At 43.7% G+C, this 17,738-nt stretch overlaps 1 protein-coding gene across 1 annotated transcript in view; it reads left to right on the top strand.

Annotated features, from left to right (window-relative positions):
- Positions 1-17,738, top strand: part of CACHD1 (cache domain containing 1) — a 209,636-nt gene that overhangs the window by 183,893 nt on the left and 8,005 nt on the right. Inside the window, exons 17-25 of the mRNA XM_051999510.1 lie at positions 3,724-3,846; positions 5,274-5,373; positions 5,952-6,068; positions 8,098-8,258; positions 9,020-9,106; positions 10,053-10,169; positions 12,885-13,036; positions 15,160-15,321; positions 17,206-17,283. Of these exons, the coding sequence (XP_051855470.1) occupies positions 3,724-3,846; positions 5,274-5,373; positions 5,952-6,068; positions 8,098-8,258; positions 9,020-9,106; positions 10,053-10,169; positions 12,885-13,036; positions 15,160-15,321; positions 17,206-17,283 (1,097 nt within the window). The remainder of the gene's footprint in view (positions 1-3,723; positions 3,847-5,273; positions 5,374-5,951; positions 6,069-8,097; positions 8,259-9,019; positions 9,107-10,052; positions 10,170-12,884; positions 13,037-15,159; positions 15,322-17,205; positions 17,284-17,738) is intronic.

The following is a 17,738-nucleotide window of genomic DNA, read 5'->3' as shown; positions in this document are numbered from 1 at the left end:
GGGAATTTTCAGTGTGAAAACTTACTACCAATATAAGTTGATACCTTTTCAGCAATGAATAGGTTACAAGAGTTGCCTAGATCTTTGAGGGGTCACACAACCTGGCACCATAGGTCAGGGCTTCTTGGTTTTGAGACAATCCCTGTTCCATTAAGTAACCTTTTCCTTTTATTAGTTACAACAGATTCATCATATGACTACCGTGTCAGAGAGGGAAAGGGTGAGTTGAGAAGTAGGGGGAGAGGGGAAGAGGAGAAAAGGATGAGAGAGAAGAGGAGGAGGAAGAGTAGAGGAGAGACCTTTTTGAATTTAATAGAATTGAAAACATAAGTCATCCCCAGAAATCTGACAGGATTTGAATTAGGTACGTCTTCAGCCAAGAAATAGACAACTCAATCAAGACTATAAGGAAAGGGAAACAACAGTTTCCTGCCTGCCTCTGTGCTGTTTAATACTTTTAGCAATTACTTTTATAAAGGTCTAGATAATACATCATCATGTTTGCAGATGATCCAAAGGTGGGAGGAAATGGTGTGACAGGATCCCAAATGGTCTTGATAACCTACAACATTGGGCAGGATCTAATAATAAGATGAACTTAAATAGGAATTGATCAATCACTGAACAGAGTATCTATCATATGCTAGACACTGGACAGCGAAATATAAAAAAATGAAACAACTTCTACTCTCAGGGAACTCTCTTTGGGGAGACTGTGTGTGTGTGTGTGTGAGAGAGAGAGAGAGAGAGAGAGAAAGAGAGAGAGAGAGAGAGAGAGAAGAGGAGATAAAATATAAAATCAATAGAATAATAGTTGGGGGAATCAACGTAGTCTTATACTTGGGTCTAAAAAATGCAAATAGCAGGTGGAGGAGGTATGGCTAGGCAGTATTTTGCCTGAAAATGTTCATAGGTTCAAAGGTTTTGGTGTTCGAAGGGAGCCTACAATTAATCCCCACACTATTGTGCTTATGAAGAACAGGTGAGGATTTCAAGTCAGTAGTATGAGAGGGTCCCCACAAGAGTTTGTGTGCAACTGGGGCTTGACCTAAAAGAATTAGACCATCCAAATAGAAGGAGGCAGTTGGAATCTACGTCTCAGGCCCCGTGTTGAGATAGGAGGTTAAACAAACTAAAGTGATCAGAGGACAGCAAGTCAGCAAGCAATTATTAAGCACCTACTCTGTACCAGACCCTAAGTGCTAAATCTAAAAGGTCCTCAAAGGTTGGAGAGCCACTTTCCAGGGACAGGAAAGAATAATAAATACCATTTTTGTTCTGGATCAGACTGTCTTCCAATTTTGAATTTGTGATTCTGTGATACTGACATGCTTTGCAGGGCACCAGAAGCTTGGTAGAGTGGAAAAAAAACAACAAAATTGTTTGAAGACCCTCCCAAGGGAGCTCTCTACCTAGTAGGAGGGATTGTCTATAAGTGCCACATGAGAAGCAGATGGCTTTTTGTCTCTGGCTTTCAGTTTCCTCCTTTGTAAAATGCAGAAATCGGATTCGATGATCACCGGTGTTCCATGGAAATTCTGTGGTCTTATGAATTCAAAGGACAATAGTTATTTGAAGATATTATTAATAATAGGGTGACCCAAAAGTCTTAGCAAAACCTCAATAGTTTTTAAACTGCATTGAGACTTTTGTTTTCATTCACTTTTCCATATGAATTAAGATCATGTGAGATAATAATTGTACAAGTCATGACATGTGTATAAATGTTAGCTATTAGTTATTCTCATTTTGATCTAGTAATTTCAATAGTTAAAAGTAGCAGTGAATACCAGTTAGAACCAGAAGGGGGCAGTAGACCTACATGACAAATCAGATTTCAGGGACGAGCTCAAATTCAGTGTGATTTTTAGAAGATCTTGCCGTAGGAGGAAGGCCCTTCTGAAACTGTTGATTTTTTCTTGAGGCCTTAGACTGTAGGTCTTTGTTTTTATTTGTTGTTGTTCTGTAAAAATATATCTTAGTAAAAATATGCTAAGCCAATGGAGAAGGACTCTAGCCCCCGGGGCAAATCCCAGGTCAGGGAGAGAGCTCAAAGAGTCTCTGGGAGAGGGAGGACATTTAAGCTCTGATTCTCCAATAAAAATGAGGCAGGCTCCCCATAAAGTACATGAAGAAGCAAGCTGGAGTTTGAATCTCACCTCAAACACTTCTTAGCGATCTGATCCTAGGAAAATAACTCTGTGTGCCTCAATTTCCACACCTTCCAAATAGGGATAAACATTTCAGCTCCTTCCCGGGATTTCTATGAGTACCCAATGAGATAAAGTGGATATAAGGTGGGGTTCTTTCCTTTCTTCTAAAAGGAGTTGTTGTTATTTTTATATGCTGCAGGCAAAAGCCAGGGAGCTAGGAGGGTTACACATAGCCAGACAGCCACATTGGGAAGCCTTTGACAGAGCTTCAAGAGAAGATCAGCTGAGATGATGAGAGATTTTGCCAAGTCTCTCCTTCATATTGAAGAGGGATTTGGTTTATTCTGCCCCCAAGAGGGTCTTGCGAGGAGCCATGGGTAGAAGTGACAGAGGGTCAGTCTGGATCTCTCTTGAGACAGATTTCTGTTCTGCCTTCAGATGGAGGGAACCTCCCATCACTGGGGGTCTTCATGCAGAGACCAGATGATCTTTGGAAGAAACTTTGTTGACATCTGGCACAATCTAGTTAGCCTGCAAGCTTCCCTCCATCTTGGGTGTTCGGGGATTCTCTCGTTCTGTTCTCCAGCCTTAAAGGGGGCTGGGATCTTATGCATCTTCATGGCTTTGCCTTATTTCTAACAGTTGACAATTATGTTGCGCTTAATGTTTTCCAACTACTTTACGTATCTCATGTGAACTCCAGTGTCTGAGGTGAGATTCAGACATGGCCCTTCATGATTCCAAGGCGAGCTCTCCGTTCATTACATCATCCTGTGAACTCTGACCTAGAGATGTCATTTTGGTCCTCTTCAAGTAACTATATTGAGGATGGAGAAAGACACACAGAGACAGAGTCAAAGAGAGAGTGAGAGATAGAAGGAGAAAGAGATACAGAGAGAGGAAGGGGATGGGAGGGAGGAAGCGGGAGAGGGGGAGGAAGAAGAAAAGGGAGGGAAGGAGAGATACCTGTTCTTACGTATCATTTATGAATGAGTGGGGAAAATGCACTTGTTCAGTTCTTACGCTGTGTGAGCCAGGCACTGGAGGCATAAATACAAGCGTGCAAACAGGCCCTTCCCCTCAAAGAGCTTCTATTCTAACTGTACTAACATTGTACAGTGGGGAGTGTTAGACGCTAGTGCTAGAGAAGAATGTTTTGAACAGGAAAGTCAGAGGGAACTGATTCATGTTCACAAGCTGGATTTGTAATTCTACAAATTAGAGAATAGAGTAAGGAGAGGGGAGGAGCGTCCACCTGCCTCAGACTGGCCCAATGATGTACAGGAATTGATGTGGGTCTGGCTTCAGGCGAGATAAGGCAAGCGAATACTCGCTACTAAAAGCCCCTGGGTTCCTAGTCGGAGGGATTCCAGGTCAGAGGAACACCATTCCTTCTTCAGTTCAGTCTCCCCTCTTACTTGTCAGGACATCCCCATACTGTGTCACCCCTGTGGTTCAATGGATCGTCTGTATGCGGCACGTGGTGTTAAACCTCCAGAGAACAACTCGGCCAAGTGCCAAGAATGGCCGGTTCTCATTTCTTCTCTTTTGCTTTCTTGTATCCTTAAAGTTCTCAGATGTCTTCTGGGCACACCGTGGCGGTGATGGGCATCGACTTCACACTGAGATACTTCTACAAAGTTCTCATGGATCTGTTACCAGTCTGCAACCAAGATGGCGGCAACAAGATACGGTAAGTCTGTCTGGGTCCTACAGCCTTTGGGCTTGATTGCCACAAAGCCAAGAGGGATGGACAAGGTCCTAGGGATCCATAAGCATAAGGGATAGCTTCTCACACAGCTTTGACACATGGCAGGGGAAGCTATGCTTTTCTTTTGGGGATGGTGTTTTTTTTCTACTTAGGTGTGACACTCTATGGCCTAAACTGGCAGATTAGACATAGTGTCTGATATAAAATATGTATTTGAAAAAGGACATCTCCAAGGCCTCTGTTCTGTGAGAAATCAGACATTTCTGGTGAAGATAAAGGTTCCCATTTCTCTCCTCCTTTCTTGGGTTATATTTTTGTCATTAGGACTAAGACCACTGTGGTAGTAGGAAGATCCGAAGCCTCCGAATTCACTGTTCCATTTCTGAAGAAAGGAAGTCTTTGCCTTCCAGATATTTAAAAGTTATCTGGAGCAGGAAGACTCATATTCAAATCCAGACACTTACTAGGTGTGGGACCCTGGGCAAGTCACTTAATCCTGTTTGCCTCAGTTTCCTCATCTGCAAAACAAACTGGAGAAGGAAATAACAAATGATTCCATTATCCCTGCTAAGAAAACCCCTGATGGGGTCACAAAGAGTTGACTACGATTAAAATGACTCAATGACAGTAATGGACTGTCATTCCTTGACAGGAGCCTTCCTTGCTTTCTTATAATAGTCTGATGGTGCCAGTGGAGTGGATGGATGGACAGTGACTACTCTGGCTCTTGCCACCTGGCTAGCCCATCCAGTTTGCTCATGCCTCGTGGATGACATTTGGCTTTGTGACAGGTCATATACCTTATCAAAGTAATTTGAATCGCAAACACCTAATTTTTGTTGTTGTTCAGCCATTTTCAGTCCTATCTTTCCCTGGAATATTTCTGAATGCCATTAAATGAATCCCTTGATACTACATCTGAATTAAATCTTGTGTATTTTGACTTTGTCTGCAAAGAGGGAATTTTGTGATTGACTTGAAAGTTTGGGAACGCAAATATCTGGGTTCTGTCCTCTGCTTTTCTTTTGCGTTAAGCTTTCCAGGTGTTGTCACATTGGAAAGAGGCCTTCTTTGCTTTAGCCGAGGATGGCTACGGGGACTCCACCCGTATTTCTGATCTATAAAACTTCCCACTCCGGCTTCCTATTCTCCTTGGCTTGCATCCTGGGAGATGCACTTCATCAGCACGAATGGTTTCCTTTCCAAAGTGACTGGTCCTGCCTTTCTTTAGATCCTCAGCACCGTGCCTGGCACAGAGTAGGCATTCAGCAAAAGCTTGTTGACTTGCCTTCTCTTCCCTTCCAGAGCCTGGATTACCCAGAGTCATACTTTTCATAGCTGATAGGAAATTTTTTTGACTCCCTTGCACTTCCTTGGATCACTGAGGCATGTGGCTTTTTTTCGAGCAGGTGCTTCATCATGGAGGACAGGGGTTATCTGGTGGCCCACCCAACACTCATCGACCCCAAAGGCCACGCGCCGGTGGAACAGCAGCACATCACACATAAGGTACTGGCCCCGAAGGGCAGTGAAGTTCATTTGTTCCTACTCAGAGCGGCCAAAGCAACATTCCTAAAATGTACCACTACCCGATAGAAGGAACTTTGGGGGCCATAGAAAGGATAAAATACAAAATACAAACGGAGGGCATTAAAAGCCTTTCACCATCTTATCCTTCTGGGCTACCCCTTGTCCACTCTACACTCCAACTAACTGGCTTCCTTGCCATTCCCTTTGTGGGACATTCCATCTCTGATGTCCGTGACTTTGCACAGCATGCACCCCTTTCCTGGAGTGCTCCCCTTCTTTGCCTCTTTCCCTAAGAACCGCCTCACTCATTTCCTGTTCTCCCAATGGTTACCCCTCATACACTCCCCTGGCTGGAGGAATATTATTTTTATATTGCCTTATCTGTACATACGTGTTGTTTCCCCCAAAGAGAAGGCAAGCTCCTTGAGAACGGGGCGTGGTGCCAGTCTTGTGTCCCCGGTGGCCAGCCCAGTGCCCACCATATGTGGTAGCCATCTGACAAGTGCGTTTTGAATTGCGATGTGTACAACTGACCGACTCTTTTTTTCACCTCCCAGGAACCTCTGGTGGCCAATGACATTCTGAACCACCCCAATTTCGTCAAGAAGAATCTGTGTAATAGTTTCAGCGACAGGACAGTGCAGAGATTTTATAAATTTAATACCAGCCTTGTGGTGAGTAAATTTCCCAGCATCCTCTCGCCATTCCGCCCCTCCCATTCCCCTTCACTAGGTTGTGAAGCAGGACTCTCTGGAGAGCAGACTTCCGGCTTTAATTAGACACCTATGGTTCTATTGTCCAGGCTTTTTTTTTTTTTTTTAAAACTTTAGCTATCTCGTTGTGATTGCTCAACTTAATGCAGAGGAGCTCTACTCTTTATCAGCGCCATGATGGGTAGGAGGTGGATTTCAGAAAGCTACAAATCCTTCTCGCTTGCCTATGGCCAAAATTCTAGGATGGGAAAAAACTTACCTTTCTAGTTACCTGTGTTTAGGCCGATAACACACATGCTGAGTAACAATAAGGGCGGCAGAGTGAGTGACTTAGGCAAATAAAGTACTAGATATGTCTAATAAATGTGGGATAACGCCCAGTGTGTTTGATCAAGGAGGCCACTAGATCACATGGATCAGTTTGGATCAGAAGGCCTGGGATTGAAATCCAAAACTATAACTTACTAGTTCTAAAACCTTCAGCAAGTCCCCTCATTTAGCCAAGACTCAGTTTTCCCGTCTGTAAAATGGAGACAAAACTTCTATTACTTGCCCCTTTGGGATTATTATAAGAAAGTGCTTTTTAAAAAAACTTGTTAAAACAAGTAATTTTTTTTTTCCTCCTCAGATTGAACAATAAAGAAAGCAAAAGAAATACATCTATAGACATCATATATATAGTGAAAAAAATTCCCTACATTGGCCATGTCCAAAAATGTGTGTCCCTGCTCTCTTCAGCATTAAGCCCCTCACATTTCTAGCAGGAAGTAGCTGGTGTCTAGAACTGGACTTTATCAGTGCGTCAATCAAGAGTTCTAAACATCTTTCAGAGTTGCTTTTTCCTTTTATAATGTTACTGCCATTGGATCCATTCTTCTCCATCCTTCTGCATTCATTCTGAGAGCTCTTTCCATCAGGGAACCGGGTAGTACAATGGTTAGAAAGTAGGATGTGGCGCCAGGAAGACCTCCATTCAAATGTGGCTTTGGATACTTCCTAGCTGTGTGATCTTGGGCAAGTTATTTACTCTCTACTGGCATCAAGTTTCTCACCTATAAAATATGGATAATAATAGTACCCACCTCCCAGGGTTGTTGTGAGAATCAAATGAGAATACTGGGAAAACATCTGGTAAACCTTAAATTGATATCTATAATTGCTTTTATTATTTTGACAATAATCTTTATGGCGCCATATTTGACATCATGGTCATTTGGGGTTCTCTTGCCCCCTTTTCCCTTCCCTAATCAGATTTCCCGTCTAAAGAAAAAAAAAAAAAACAGATGTTAAACTAAAACAATGGGTAGTGACGTCACCTGCTTGAATATGCTGGATTCTCCTCCTGCTAAAAAGAGAGGGTCCTAGTTCAGTATCTTTTCTCAGGGACCATTCCTGGCTCCCTTGCAGTTCTCTCACAATTTCCATTAGTCATATATATTGTTTGTTGTATTCCTAGTGCCTGACATACAGCAGACGCTTAATAAATGCTTCTTGACTGACTAATTGTTATAGTCACTGTAAATGTGATTCTCTGGGTTCCATTTATTAACCACAGTAATAACTCATTATTGATAATAATACGCCCCTCTCGGGTTCACTAAGTGCTTTATATACATATTATGTCAAGCTGAATCAGTTCAAATAACTCTTGGGCTCATTTTATTATTATAGGAAAGGGAATAATGCAAGAAAAACAAGTCTTGGGTGGTTGCTTAGGGCTCTTTTTGTGCAGGAGACTTCATGGATCTGGAAGGATTCTTGTTATGGAAAGGCAGCCTATTTGCTCAAGGGAGGCAGTTAACCATCTTTACTAAGTCATCAGATAAAGCTAGCAGGCGGCTCAGTAGTTAGCCCTCACCAATGAGATCCTATGTGTAAGTCCTTAGCACACTGCCTGGCACATAGTAGGTACTTAATAAATGCTGGCTTTCTTCCTGCCCCCAGAAACAGGTTTCCCTGCCGGCTCTGAACTGTCTTGCTTCTTTTCCAGGGGGATTTGACAAACCTTGTTCACGGCAGCCACTGTTCCAAATATCGACTGACGAGGATCCCGGGGACCAACGCTTTTGTTGGAATAGTGAATGAGACCTGTGACTCTCTGGCATTCTGCGCGTGCAGCATGGTGGACAGGCTCTGTCTGAACTGTCACAGGTAAGCAGGGGTCCGAATCCCCCAGCTCCTCCTTAGCAAAGGGGCGCCGACTTTTTCCTGCCAATAAATGAATGAATGAATGCCAGATTTTAGAGTGGAGGATCATGGGGATCTAGGAGATGATGCTGGAGGGAGCCATATACTGCCCTTAGCGCACGGCTGGCCTGCTGCAGCTGGCTTTATTTGGAGGCAGATGTTGGAGCTTACTATATATTGAAAAAGAAATCAAATAGTTCAATGGCTTGGAGTCAGAAAGATTCTGCCCCTGACTCCTTCCAGCTGGGTGACCCTAGAGAAAGGCAATAAATCCCTCTAACCGTCCCCCCTTCCCCCAGACTTCTCTCCAAGAGTGGAAATGGCAGGCAGTTGCTTTGCCCAATTCCCTTCAGAGACTTCCCTCTACTTCTAAATCTTGTTTGAGCACAATTATCTGCATGGTGTCTCCCCCTTAGAATGAGAATTAGAATGTTCCCTTTCTTTGTATCCTGGGTTCTTTGCATAAAGTAGGTACTTAATAAATGCTTATTGAAGGACTGATCTGTATGAACAGAAAGGGGCCACCCCATCAGGATTTCCATATAGATGAAGTCACAAGTCCTTATTTCTACCTTCCCCATCCCCAAATATTTAAAACTGCCCTTGCATCTTCCTTTAACTCTCCTTCTAATTTATCTTGGAATATCATTTTCCCTTTGTGTGTGATGGTTTAAAGTTTCTTACTGACATCCTGCACATGCTCATTTCCTTTTTTTGCTTTCAAGAATGGAACAAAATGAATGTGAATGTCCTTGTGAATGCCCTCTGGAGGTCAACGAGTGCACCGGCAACCTCACCAATGCAGAGAACAGGTAAAAATGAATCGGGCGGGCTGGGTCTAGTTGCTTTGGGAAGAGCCTGGAGAAATGAGCGCAGGCCTTAGCTGGAAAGCGGGGGGCATCTTAGACTCATAAACGCCTCAGAAGGAAATCTACCCCAGGCTTTGCAGTAAAAGGAATTCAGTGTATTTGCAATGTCCGTATCATTTACTAAATTAAAACTCTTAAGTGATGACCAGTTCATAGATTTAGAGGGTTGTCTAGAGAAAATTGGGTGATAGAAAAGTGAAGGAGATTGAACTAGGTTCTATAGGCAGAAAGGAGAAGAAGCCAGCACTGAAATCCAGATCCAACCAGGACTAGAACCAAAGTTCTCTGATTCTTGAGTTGTCCAGGATTAGAACCGAGGCTCTCTGATTGTCGAGCTGGCCAGGAATAGAAGCTAGATTCTCTGATTCTAGATCTGGCCAGGACTAGAACCAAGCCTCTCTGATTGTGGAGCTGCCCAGGAGTAGAACCTGGTTCTCTGATTCTAGAGCTGGCCAGTACTAGAACCAAGGCTCTCTGATTGTGAAACTGACCAGGACTAGAACTGAAACTCTCTGATCGTGGAGCTGCCCAGGACTAGAACCTGGGTGCTCTGACTCCAGAGCCAATTCATTCATTTGAACACCTCATTTTCCTAGCACTTTGGGCTCCGTTGAGTGATTTCCTCCCCATTCTCCAAGACTGAGGGTAACAGTATGTCTCTTCCCTCCTCCCCTTTGTCCTCATTTTATAGATGAAGAAGCAAAGATACTATTCGAATTTGAACTCCCCTCCCAACTCCAAGTCCCATTTTTAATCTTAATTCATGCTTTCTGCAGCCTGCCATGATAGAAATTCACCCATATCTGGGGACACTGGGCCTGGTTAACTGAGAGAAATGGTGTGTTTCTGGTAACTCCCTCGTTGTAACTTCCATGCTTTCCCCAAATAGAAATCCAAGTTGTGAGGTCCACCAGGAGCCAGTAACATACACGGCCATCGACCCTGGTTTGCAAGATGCCCTGCCTCAGTGCGTCAACAGCAGATGCAATCAGAGGATGGAGAGTGGGTAAGCTGCTGTCCGTGCTCTCTCTAGGTCCATCCCAGACTTCCCGAGCTAAAACTATTAAAAGGAACCTTTTTAAAAATAGTATTTTACCTTTCCAATTACATGTAAAGATAGTTTTCAACATTCATTTTTTAAAAGATTTTGAGTTCCATTTGTTTTGTCTCTCCCTCCCCTGTCTTCCTCCTCCCAAGAGAGCAAGCATTCTGATATAGGTTACACACATACAATCGTTTTAAACATATTTCCACATTGATCATGTTGTAAAAGAAAAATCAGAACAAAAGGAAAAAGCCACAAGAAAGAGAAAGGAAACAAAGAAAATAGTATACTTTGATCCACATTCAGTCTCTATAGTTCTGAGAGGAATGGTTTGAATGCTCAGCTAGTGGACTTGTTGTCCCCTCCTCCCCTGCAGGCACAATGTCCCCTGCTCGTGTGCAAGAGGAATATGAGGCAGCGAGAATTAGAAATTAGAAATCACCAAGACCCCGGCTCAGCTCCAGCATTATCTAAGACATTTAATTCTCCCTTGTCCAGTAACCCCAGAGACCATCTACCCTAACCCACTCATTTTATAGATGAGGAAAAATTAAATGTAAATGATTTATAAGTTCACACTTATAAGGTGGTAAGCATCAGAGGTAGGATTCGAATGCAAGTCTTTAATCTCTAAAAGGGGTTAAAGGCATAAGAATGAATTAAATGCTGTGAATCAGGCCCTGTGTTAAATGCTTTACAGAGATTAGCTGATTGGTTCCTCACACAGCACTCAGTGACAGGTGTCCTTGTGAGCCCCATTTAGTAGTTGAGGAAACTGAAGTAAACAGAATCTAAGTGACTTAAGTCACCCAGCTTGTCCGTGTCCGAGGTCAGTTTGGAACTTGGGTTTTTCCGACTCTAGACTAGAGCCATGTACCCTGTGGTGCCCTCAGCTGCTCTAGAGTCAGTCCTTCCCACCCAGCCCCATCCATACCAAGTCTGTCACCATTATTCATCTCTCATTACCAGTCAGTAAGGTGAAGGGGAAGGCTGATTATCATCATTTAACTTCTTCTGGAAATGGGCAAAACGATTCTGTTTAGCAAGGATGTGTTAAGGGTTCGCTCTAACACGTGAATATGGTCCCCGTCCTCAGGGATTTTGCATCCCATTTGACAAGCTTCCATCCTTCTGAAATTCTACCAGAAACCCTGGCCCCGGATGAGCTCTTGTGCTTCCTCCCTCGGGATCAATTTTCTAGCTGGCTTTTCTTGCCACGAACTGTCATTCCATGTCAAGTCCATCTCTTCCTTCTGCCATGAACTAAAAGCCATATGCCGAGATCATTAGAATTCTATCTGGAAAAAAAATGGACTTAAGTTCTAAAGTTCAAGGTCAGCCCCAGAGAAGAAATGAGGATGTGTATGTCCTTCCCTTCTTCACAGAGGCGGCGGCCCAGGGATGTGGAATAGGGCATAAGCTGACAAATTCTGCCAGTGCGATCCTTTATTTTCTAAACTGCTTTCTCCCCCCTTTCTTCTTCTTTCTTAAGGGATGGATCAGTGAGTAGGGAAAGGAGAGAGAATATATCCACAATGAAACTGATCTAGAAACAAAGGACAGAAATAAAAGCCAATATTTGAAGTAGGGGAAAAGAGACTAAATGGAGATGCCTTCTGAAGTTGAGTCTTTATTGCAGCTCATTCACCTTCCATTTTTTTGTGCATCTGATTAGCATGAGATGCTACTTAGGAAAGAGTCCCTTTCTGTCACACTGAGATACAGAACTCTCACTACATCATCTGAGGAGACCTGGACACTTTCAAGGGGTCTGGGAGATCCAAACTATTGCTATAGCAATATATAATTATTATTGCATTATATTTATAACTTTTAAACTTTATATTATTAAATATTATAACTACTAAGATTATAATTATAAGAATACAGAGGTAGGATTTGCCTATTAAATATTCCTCCCTCTTCCAACTACATATCTGTGTGAATAATGAGATTTTCTTCACATTTTTCAACCAGAACTACATACTGCAACCAATTCAATGCAGACACAGCTATGAGAGTGTGGCTGTTTTTTGTTAGGCTGGACATTAAAATGATTTGCAAAAAAACATAAAACATGGCGATTCTTCTCAATAAATTCTTTTATGTTTGGAAAAAATAGTTATTTTAATAAAATATATTTTATGTAAACATGCAGTTGGTTTATTAATGTTATTTTTGATGGGTTAATAAATATTTTAAAGATTATCAGCTTTAATTCCTTGGATCCTTAATCATTTTCAAGAGTGCAAGAGTCCCGGTACTAATTTTTGAAAACTGCTGCGCTAAAGACATTTACTCTGACCTCCCTGAAGAGAAGCTATTTATGTCATAGGGCTAGCACAGATTTCACAAGTAATAGTGTCCAAGGGAGAATTTGAATCTGAACCCTCTGCTTCAAGAGCTAGGTTCTTGCCACTGTACCCTAAATCAGCAGTAGGCAGCCAGCCAGTGAGGGGCAAAGGGTCGCTTCCAGACAGTGTCCAAGTCTCGATAAACCCGGCCATCCTCCCACTTCCACCACACGCAAGGGGATCAGGGAAACATGGAGGCGAGGGTTCCCTTGTCCATAGCACCAGACAGTGGGATGGGATGGAGGGAACAGATGGTAACCCTCGTGGTATTTTCATCCTATAAAGTATTCGAATGAAACCCTTCATTTTTTTTTTCTCTCAGGGACTGCTTTGGCGTGCTGGACTGTGAGTGGTGCATGGTGGACAGCGACGGCAAGACCCACCTGGATAAATCATACTGTGCCCCCCAGAAGGAGTGCTTCGGTGGGATCGTGGGGGCCAAGAGCCCCTATGTGGATGACATGGGAGTGATAGGTAAGGCCTCTGTTTCAGAGCCGGGAGACGGGAGGCGGCAGGAGGAGAGCCATCTGATGCTGTCAGTCTCGCCTACGTGACGGGGATGACATTTCAGAAGGAGCTCCTTCCCTGTCTCCTTAATCCCTTCTCCCAGCTGCTTTTGGTCAAGGCTCCCTGATGAGCAGACAATTGCTTCCCCAGCTGGTTACTTATAAAGCAGGGGAAAAGAATGACACGGAGGCCATCTAAAGCTGTAGATTCTTCTAGATTGGGATTTTCTGGAGCAGAAAGCAGATCAGGTTGGCCGGCAAGCTCACCGTGAGCCAACCACATACCTAGAAAGCCAGTGAGATCTTCCATTCCCCTGGGCAGGGCCCCCACCTGAGAACAGGAGGGATGGGATCCAGCCAGGCTCGGAACTGAAGTCTGCAGTCAGTCTGGGGGACATTCCAGTCAACCAGACAAATGGCTTTTGCTTCCCTATTTTATTGAAACACTAAACCAAAATATTGCCCTGCCCTGATCTAAAGGATGAGACATAGAGCACAGGGGTGAAAGGAAAAGAGATCCAAGATACAGCCGATCACCTTTCTCACTACTCTGAAATTATTCTCACTATGCACCCTCTCATTTTACAGATGGGGAAGGTTGAGACCCAGAAAGGTTGAATCCAAGATAGTATGTAAGGTAGGAAGTAGGAAGAGATTTAAGATTTATACCCAAGTCTCCAAACTCCAGTTCTCTTTACACTAAACTTTTGTCATTGTTTAGTCGTATTTCTACTCGTGTCCAACTTTTTGTGACTCCGTTTGGTTTTCTTGGCAAAGATTCTGGAGCGCATTATCATTTACTTCTCCAGCTCATTTTACAGATGAGGAAACTGAGGCAAACAGGGTAAAGTGACTTACCCAAGATCACACAGCTAGTAAGTGTCTGAGTCTGGATTTGAATTCAGATCCCCCTGATTCCAGGGCTGGCACACTGTCCACCATTTAGCTGCCTCATGACATTTTAAAATTGCTCCTTTAAAAATTATTCCGAATCCTTGTCATCAGTTATTTATTAAATACCTGCTGTGCGCTGTGCACCTGAGATATAAAACCAAATACTGTGGTCCCAACAATCCAGGCCAGTGAGGATGATGCATCACGGATGTGTGTAAATAAAATATGAGGAAGGGACGTGGCAAGGGAGAGGTCTAAATTCTCCAGGACAATTTGAGCAGGAGAGAAGGTGTAGACTTGGTTTCGGTGAGCATTGTAGCAAGGAAAAGGACAAGCTAGAAGCCCATCCCGAGGACCAAAGCTCTTGCTAGAATGAGGACTGCTCAATAGAACTGAGGACATTTAGCCTGAAGAGTAGAAGACCCTGGGGTACATGGCAGCCATCTTTGATGGTCACAGCAAAGTTTGCAAAGAGGTAGATTTAGAATGAATAGAAAACTCAATAGTGAGAGTTGCCTGGAAGTAAAAGGGGTTGTCCTAAAGGGCAGGGCAGACCCACCTAGGATTAAGATTCTCAGTGGATGGAGAACTGGAACCAATCCATCAACGCACATCAATTAAGCGTGTTAACTTTCCTTGGCTAGGATCTCACAGGGAATCCCCAATGATCAATTTATCTCTAATCATTTATTAAAATTAAATTATTATGTATATATACAGTATTTTATTATTTATACTATATAATAATATATATGTAATAACAATTATTAAAAATCTAACCTATGACAAAGTGTTCCTGCTACCATTGAACCTCCACTGTCCAAGTTGTAGTCCAGAACAAGGGATGACTTGAATCATTTTTGGAATGGAAATGGGCACAGGACCTCAGCTAGTTTGGGGAAACTTGACTTTTGGGTTTCAAGTTTAAGACTTGCCATTGATCCCTCTTAAATGAGGCTAGACGTGGCCCAGAATCCAGCCTCATCCCTCAGCATCCCTGCCTACCGGTTCTGCTTCTCCTCCTGCCTTGTTGCTCTGTGTTATAGGTCGTGGTCCTACAGTTTAGGTTGGGAGACACTAGGTGACATAGAGTCCCATGTCCCACAGAGATGAGATGTTCTTTGATCTTCTCTTTGTCTCTTCTGTTTCTTTGCTCAGTTAGACATTGATCTGGCATCTGTTTGTTTTTTAACAAAGGTGACGAAGTGATCACTTTGAACATGGTCAAGAGCGCCCCTGTGGGGCCAGTCGCCGGGGGGATCATGGGATGCATCATGGTGCTCGTCCTGGCCGTCTACGCCTACCGCCATCAGATTCACCGCCGAAGCCATCAGCATATGTCTCCTCTGGCTGCCCAGGGTAAGTGCAGAGTTCTGGCTCGGCCCCTCGATAATGCCGACGGCTCCATCCTGCTGCCCGTGCGCATCCCGGAGCCTGGCCTCCCAGGCAGGTCCGAGGAAAGCTGTAATCAACTAATCCAGCGGTTCCAGACTTAACCATTTAATTAACGTCTGGGAGGATGAAGAGCCGGGAAAATTACAGTTCCGGTGCTCTGGTGCCTGTTTTCTTTGCTGATGCAAATGTTTACCTGCTTGCAGTCTGGGTTGGATTTTCTTTTTGCATCCTCGCCTAATTCCTATCGAGTGTGAGACCCACAAGCCTTTGCTGATAGCTTTGTTTTGCTTTTCTAGAGCATCCCCAACACCTTGTCCCTTCTCATCAGGTGTCAGTAGATCCTGGACAGATCTCTGCTCAGGCTAGTTGGAGATCCCGAGTACCACAGACAGCATTCTTCCCTCTTTCCTGGAGTGAACAGTGCTGCCCGTGCTATATGCCAGCGGGTGACTAAGAACACTTGGGCCTGCTGTCTCCCCAGAGCGGCCGGCCTCTTGTGATGAGCCTTCTTATCACGGGTGTCTGCTGCCGGGCAGCTTATTCTGCACGGCTTTCCTGTGATTAGCCCGCTGCGCCTTGGTCTGGCCCTGCCTGCCATCCGGCAGCACCAGGTTACCGGGAAATTAGACTATTTGTCACTTTTCTTCAGGAGGCAAAAGGCTTTAGTGAATGGCAGAGAGAGGTCACCTTAACTTTCTTCCCCTCCCCTCATTTTTTTGAGACAGAGTTAAATGATGTGGCCAGAGTCACATGACTAGTAAGTATCTTAACTCAAAGGAAAAGGCATCCTCCTGCTTCCAGACCTGACACTTTATGCGCTATGGCACTCCTGAGCTGCCCCATGGTTATCACAGAAATCATCATATGGTCTTCTGTTTGGAAGTAGATTAGGGATCTAATCCAAGCCTGCCATTTTACGATAGGGCCACGATAGGGCCACTGAGTCCCAGAGAAAGGGGGAGGATCTGCCCAGGCTCACCCAGTGAATACTAGAATTCTTTCTACCAAGTCTTTTTTAAATTTTTATTCATTTATTTATTTTTACTGAGGCAATTGGGATTAAATGACTTGGCCAGGATCACATAGCAGGAAGTGTTAAGTGTCTGAGGTCAGATTTGAATTCAGGTCTTCCTGACTTCAGGACTGGTGCTCTATTCACCGTGCCATCTGGTTGCCCTACCAAGTCTTTCGAAGGAGCATCTACCCTGGGGCAGAGTAGTGCAGTGGATGGAGGGCCAATCTTGAAGTCAGAGACCCGAGTTCCAGTCCTGCCTTTGACATTGACTGCCTGTGCATCACTTTGGCCGTCATTGTTCCTCACAGACTTCCCTAACACTAGAACTTCCAAATGGCTTCCTGATCAGAAGCAATTTCCCCAAGAAAGCTCCCTGTCCTGATGAAATCATCAAGCAGAAACCAAACAAAATGGAGGTAGCCAAGCAATAGTGATCACTCAGTGTTACGTTATCATTTAATTTTTTATCTTTAAAAATGGGATTCTGGGAATAGAGTCACCAGGGCTTTCAGTCCTATCCAGGTTCTCATTATGACCCTGCCCTTACGTGTCCAGCTTCTGGTCTAGTGGATAGAAAGCTCCACTCTTCCCACTGACTTTATTCCTTTTGTGGAGAGGTCTTTGGGAAACAGTTGGGAGCCAATGGGGATCTTGCATCTCTTTTTTCCCTTTTCCTCACCATCTGGGCTGATAAACTTGGGAATCTGCTCCTCCTCCCAGAATGCTCTTCCTCCTATTCAACAAAGCACTGCTGTCCAGCAGGACATTAAAGCCAGGAGTCAATAAGATGAGATCATTTAACCGAGTATCTTCCCATTTTTATTGCTGGATAGAAATGTCAGTGCGGATGTCCAACCTGGAGAACGATAGAGACGAACGAGACGATGACAGTCACGAAGACAGAGGCATCAGTAAGTTCGCCATTCCCTTGTCTGATTACACTTTGGGTTGCCCGATCGGGGCTCTGATGATCGAGCTCAGATCCTCCCTGAATCTCTCTGGACCCATTTTCCAATTGGAAATGCTGAGACTCAGAGTTTTGAGTTAGTTGTTATCGTTTCTCCCTAAGTTAAGGCCAAATGAGTGGCCTTAATTTGGTTAGAAAATCTTGAAGGATCGAGTGTGATTATCTTTAGTTTTTCCTTTCCTTGCTTGATTTATGCTAAGCTTAAATTGGAATAAAATAGCGTGCTATGAACTCCCGCTTCTTCATTTCTTTCCTAATCTTGTACTTTAGAATATGTTCTTCTTTTTGATGACTTAAATAGATGTGTTGGGGCGGGGAGAGAATTATTTTTAGCCAAAAGAGTTTCATTCACTGAAGAAAGTGATAAGTTTTCTGGATCCGGACTTCCAAATCTCATAT

The sequence above is a fragment of the Antechinus flavipes genome, chromosome 4 (genome assembly GCF_016432865.1).
Source record: "Antechinus flavipes isolate AdamAnt ecotype Samford, QLD, Australia chromosome 4, AdamAnt_v2, whole genome shotgun sequence".
In the NCBI taxonomy this organism is placed as follows: domain Eukaryota; kingdom Metazoa; phylum Chordata; class Mammalia; order Dasyuromorphia; family Dasyuridae; genus Antechinus; species Antechinus flavipes.
The sequence above is the reverse complement of the archived record's forward strand: the minus strand, read 5'-3'. Positions and strand labels throughout refer to the sequence as shown.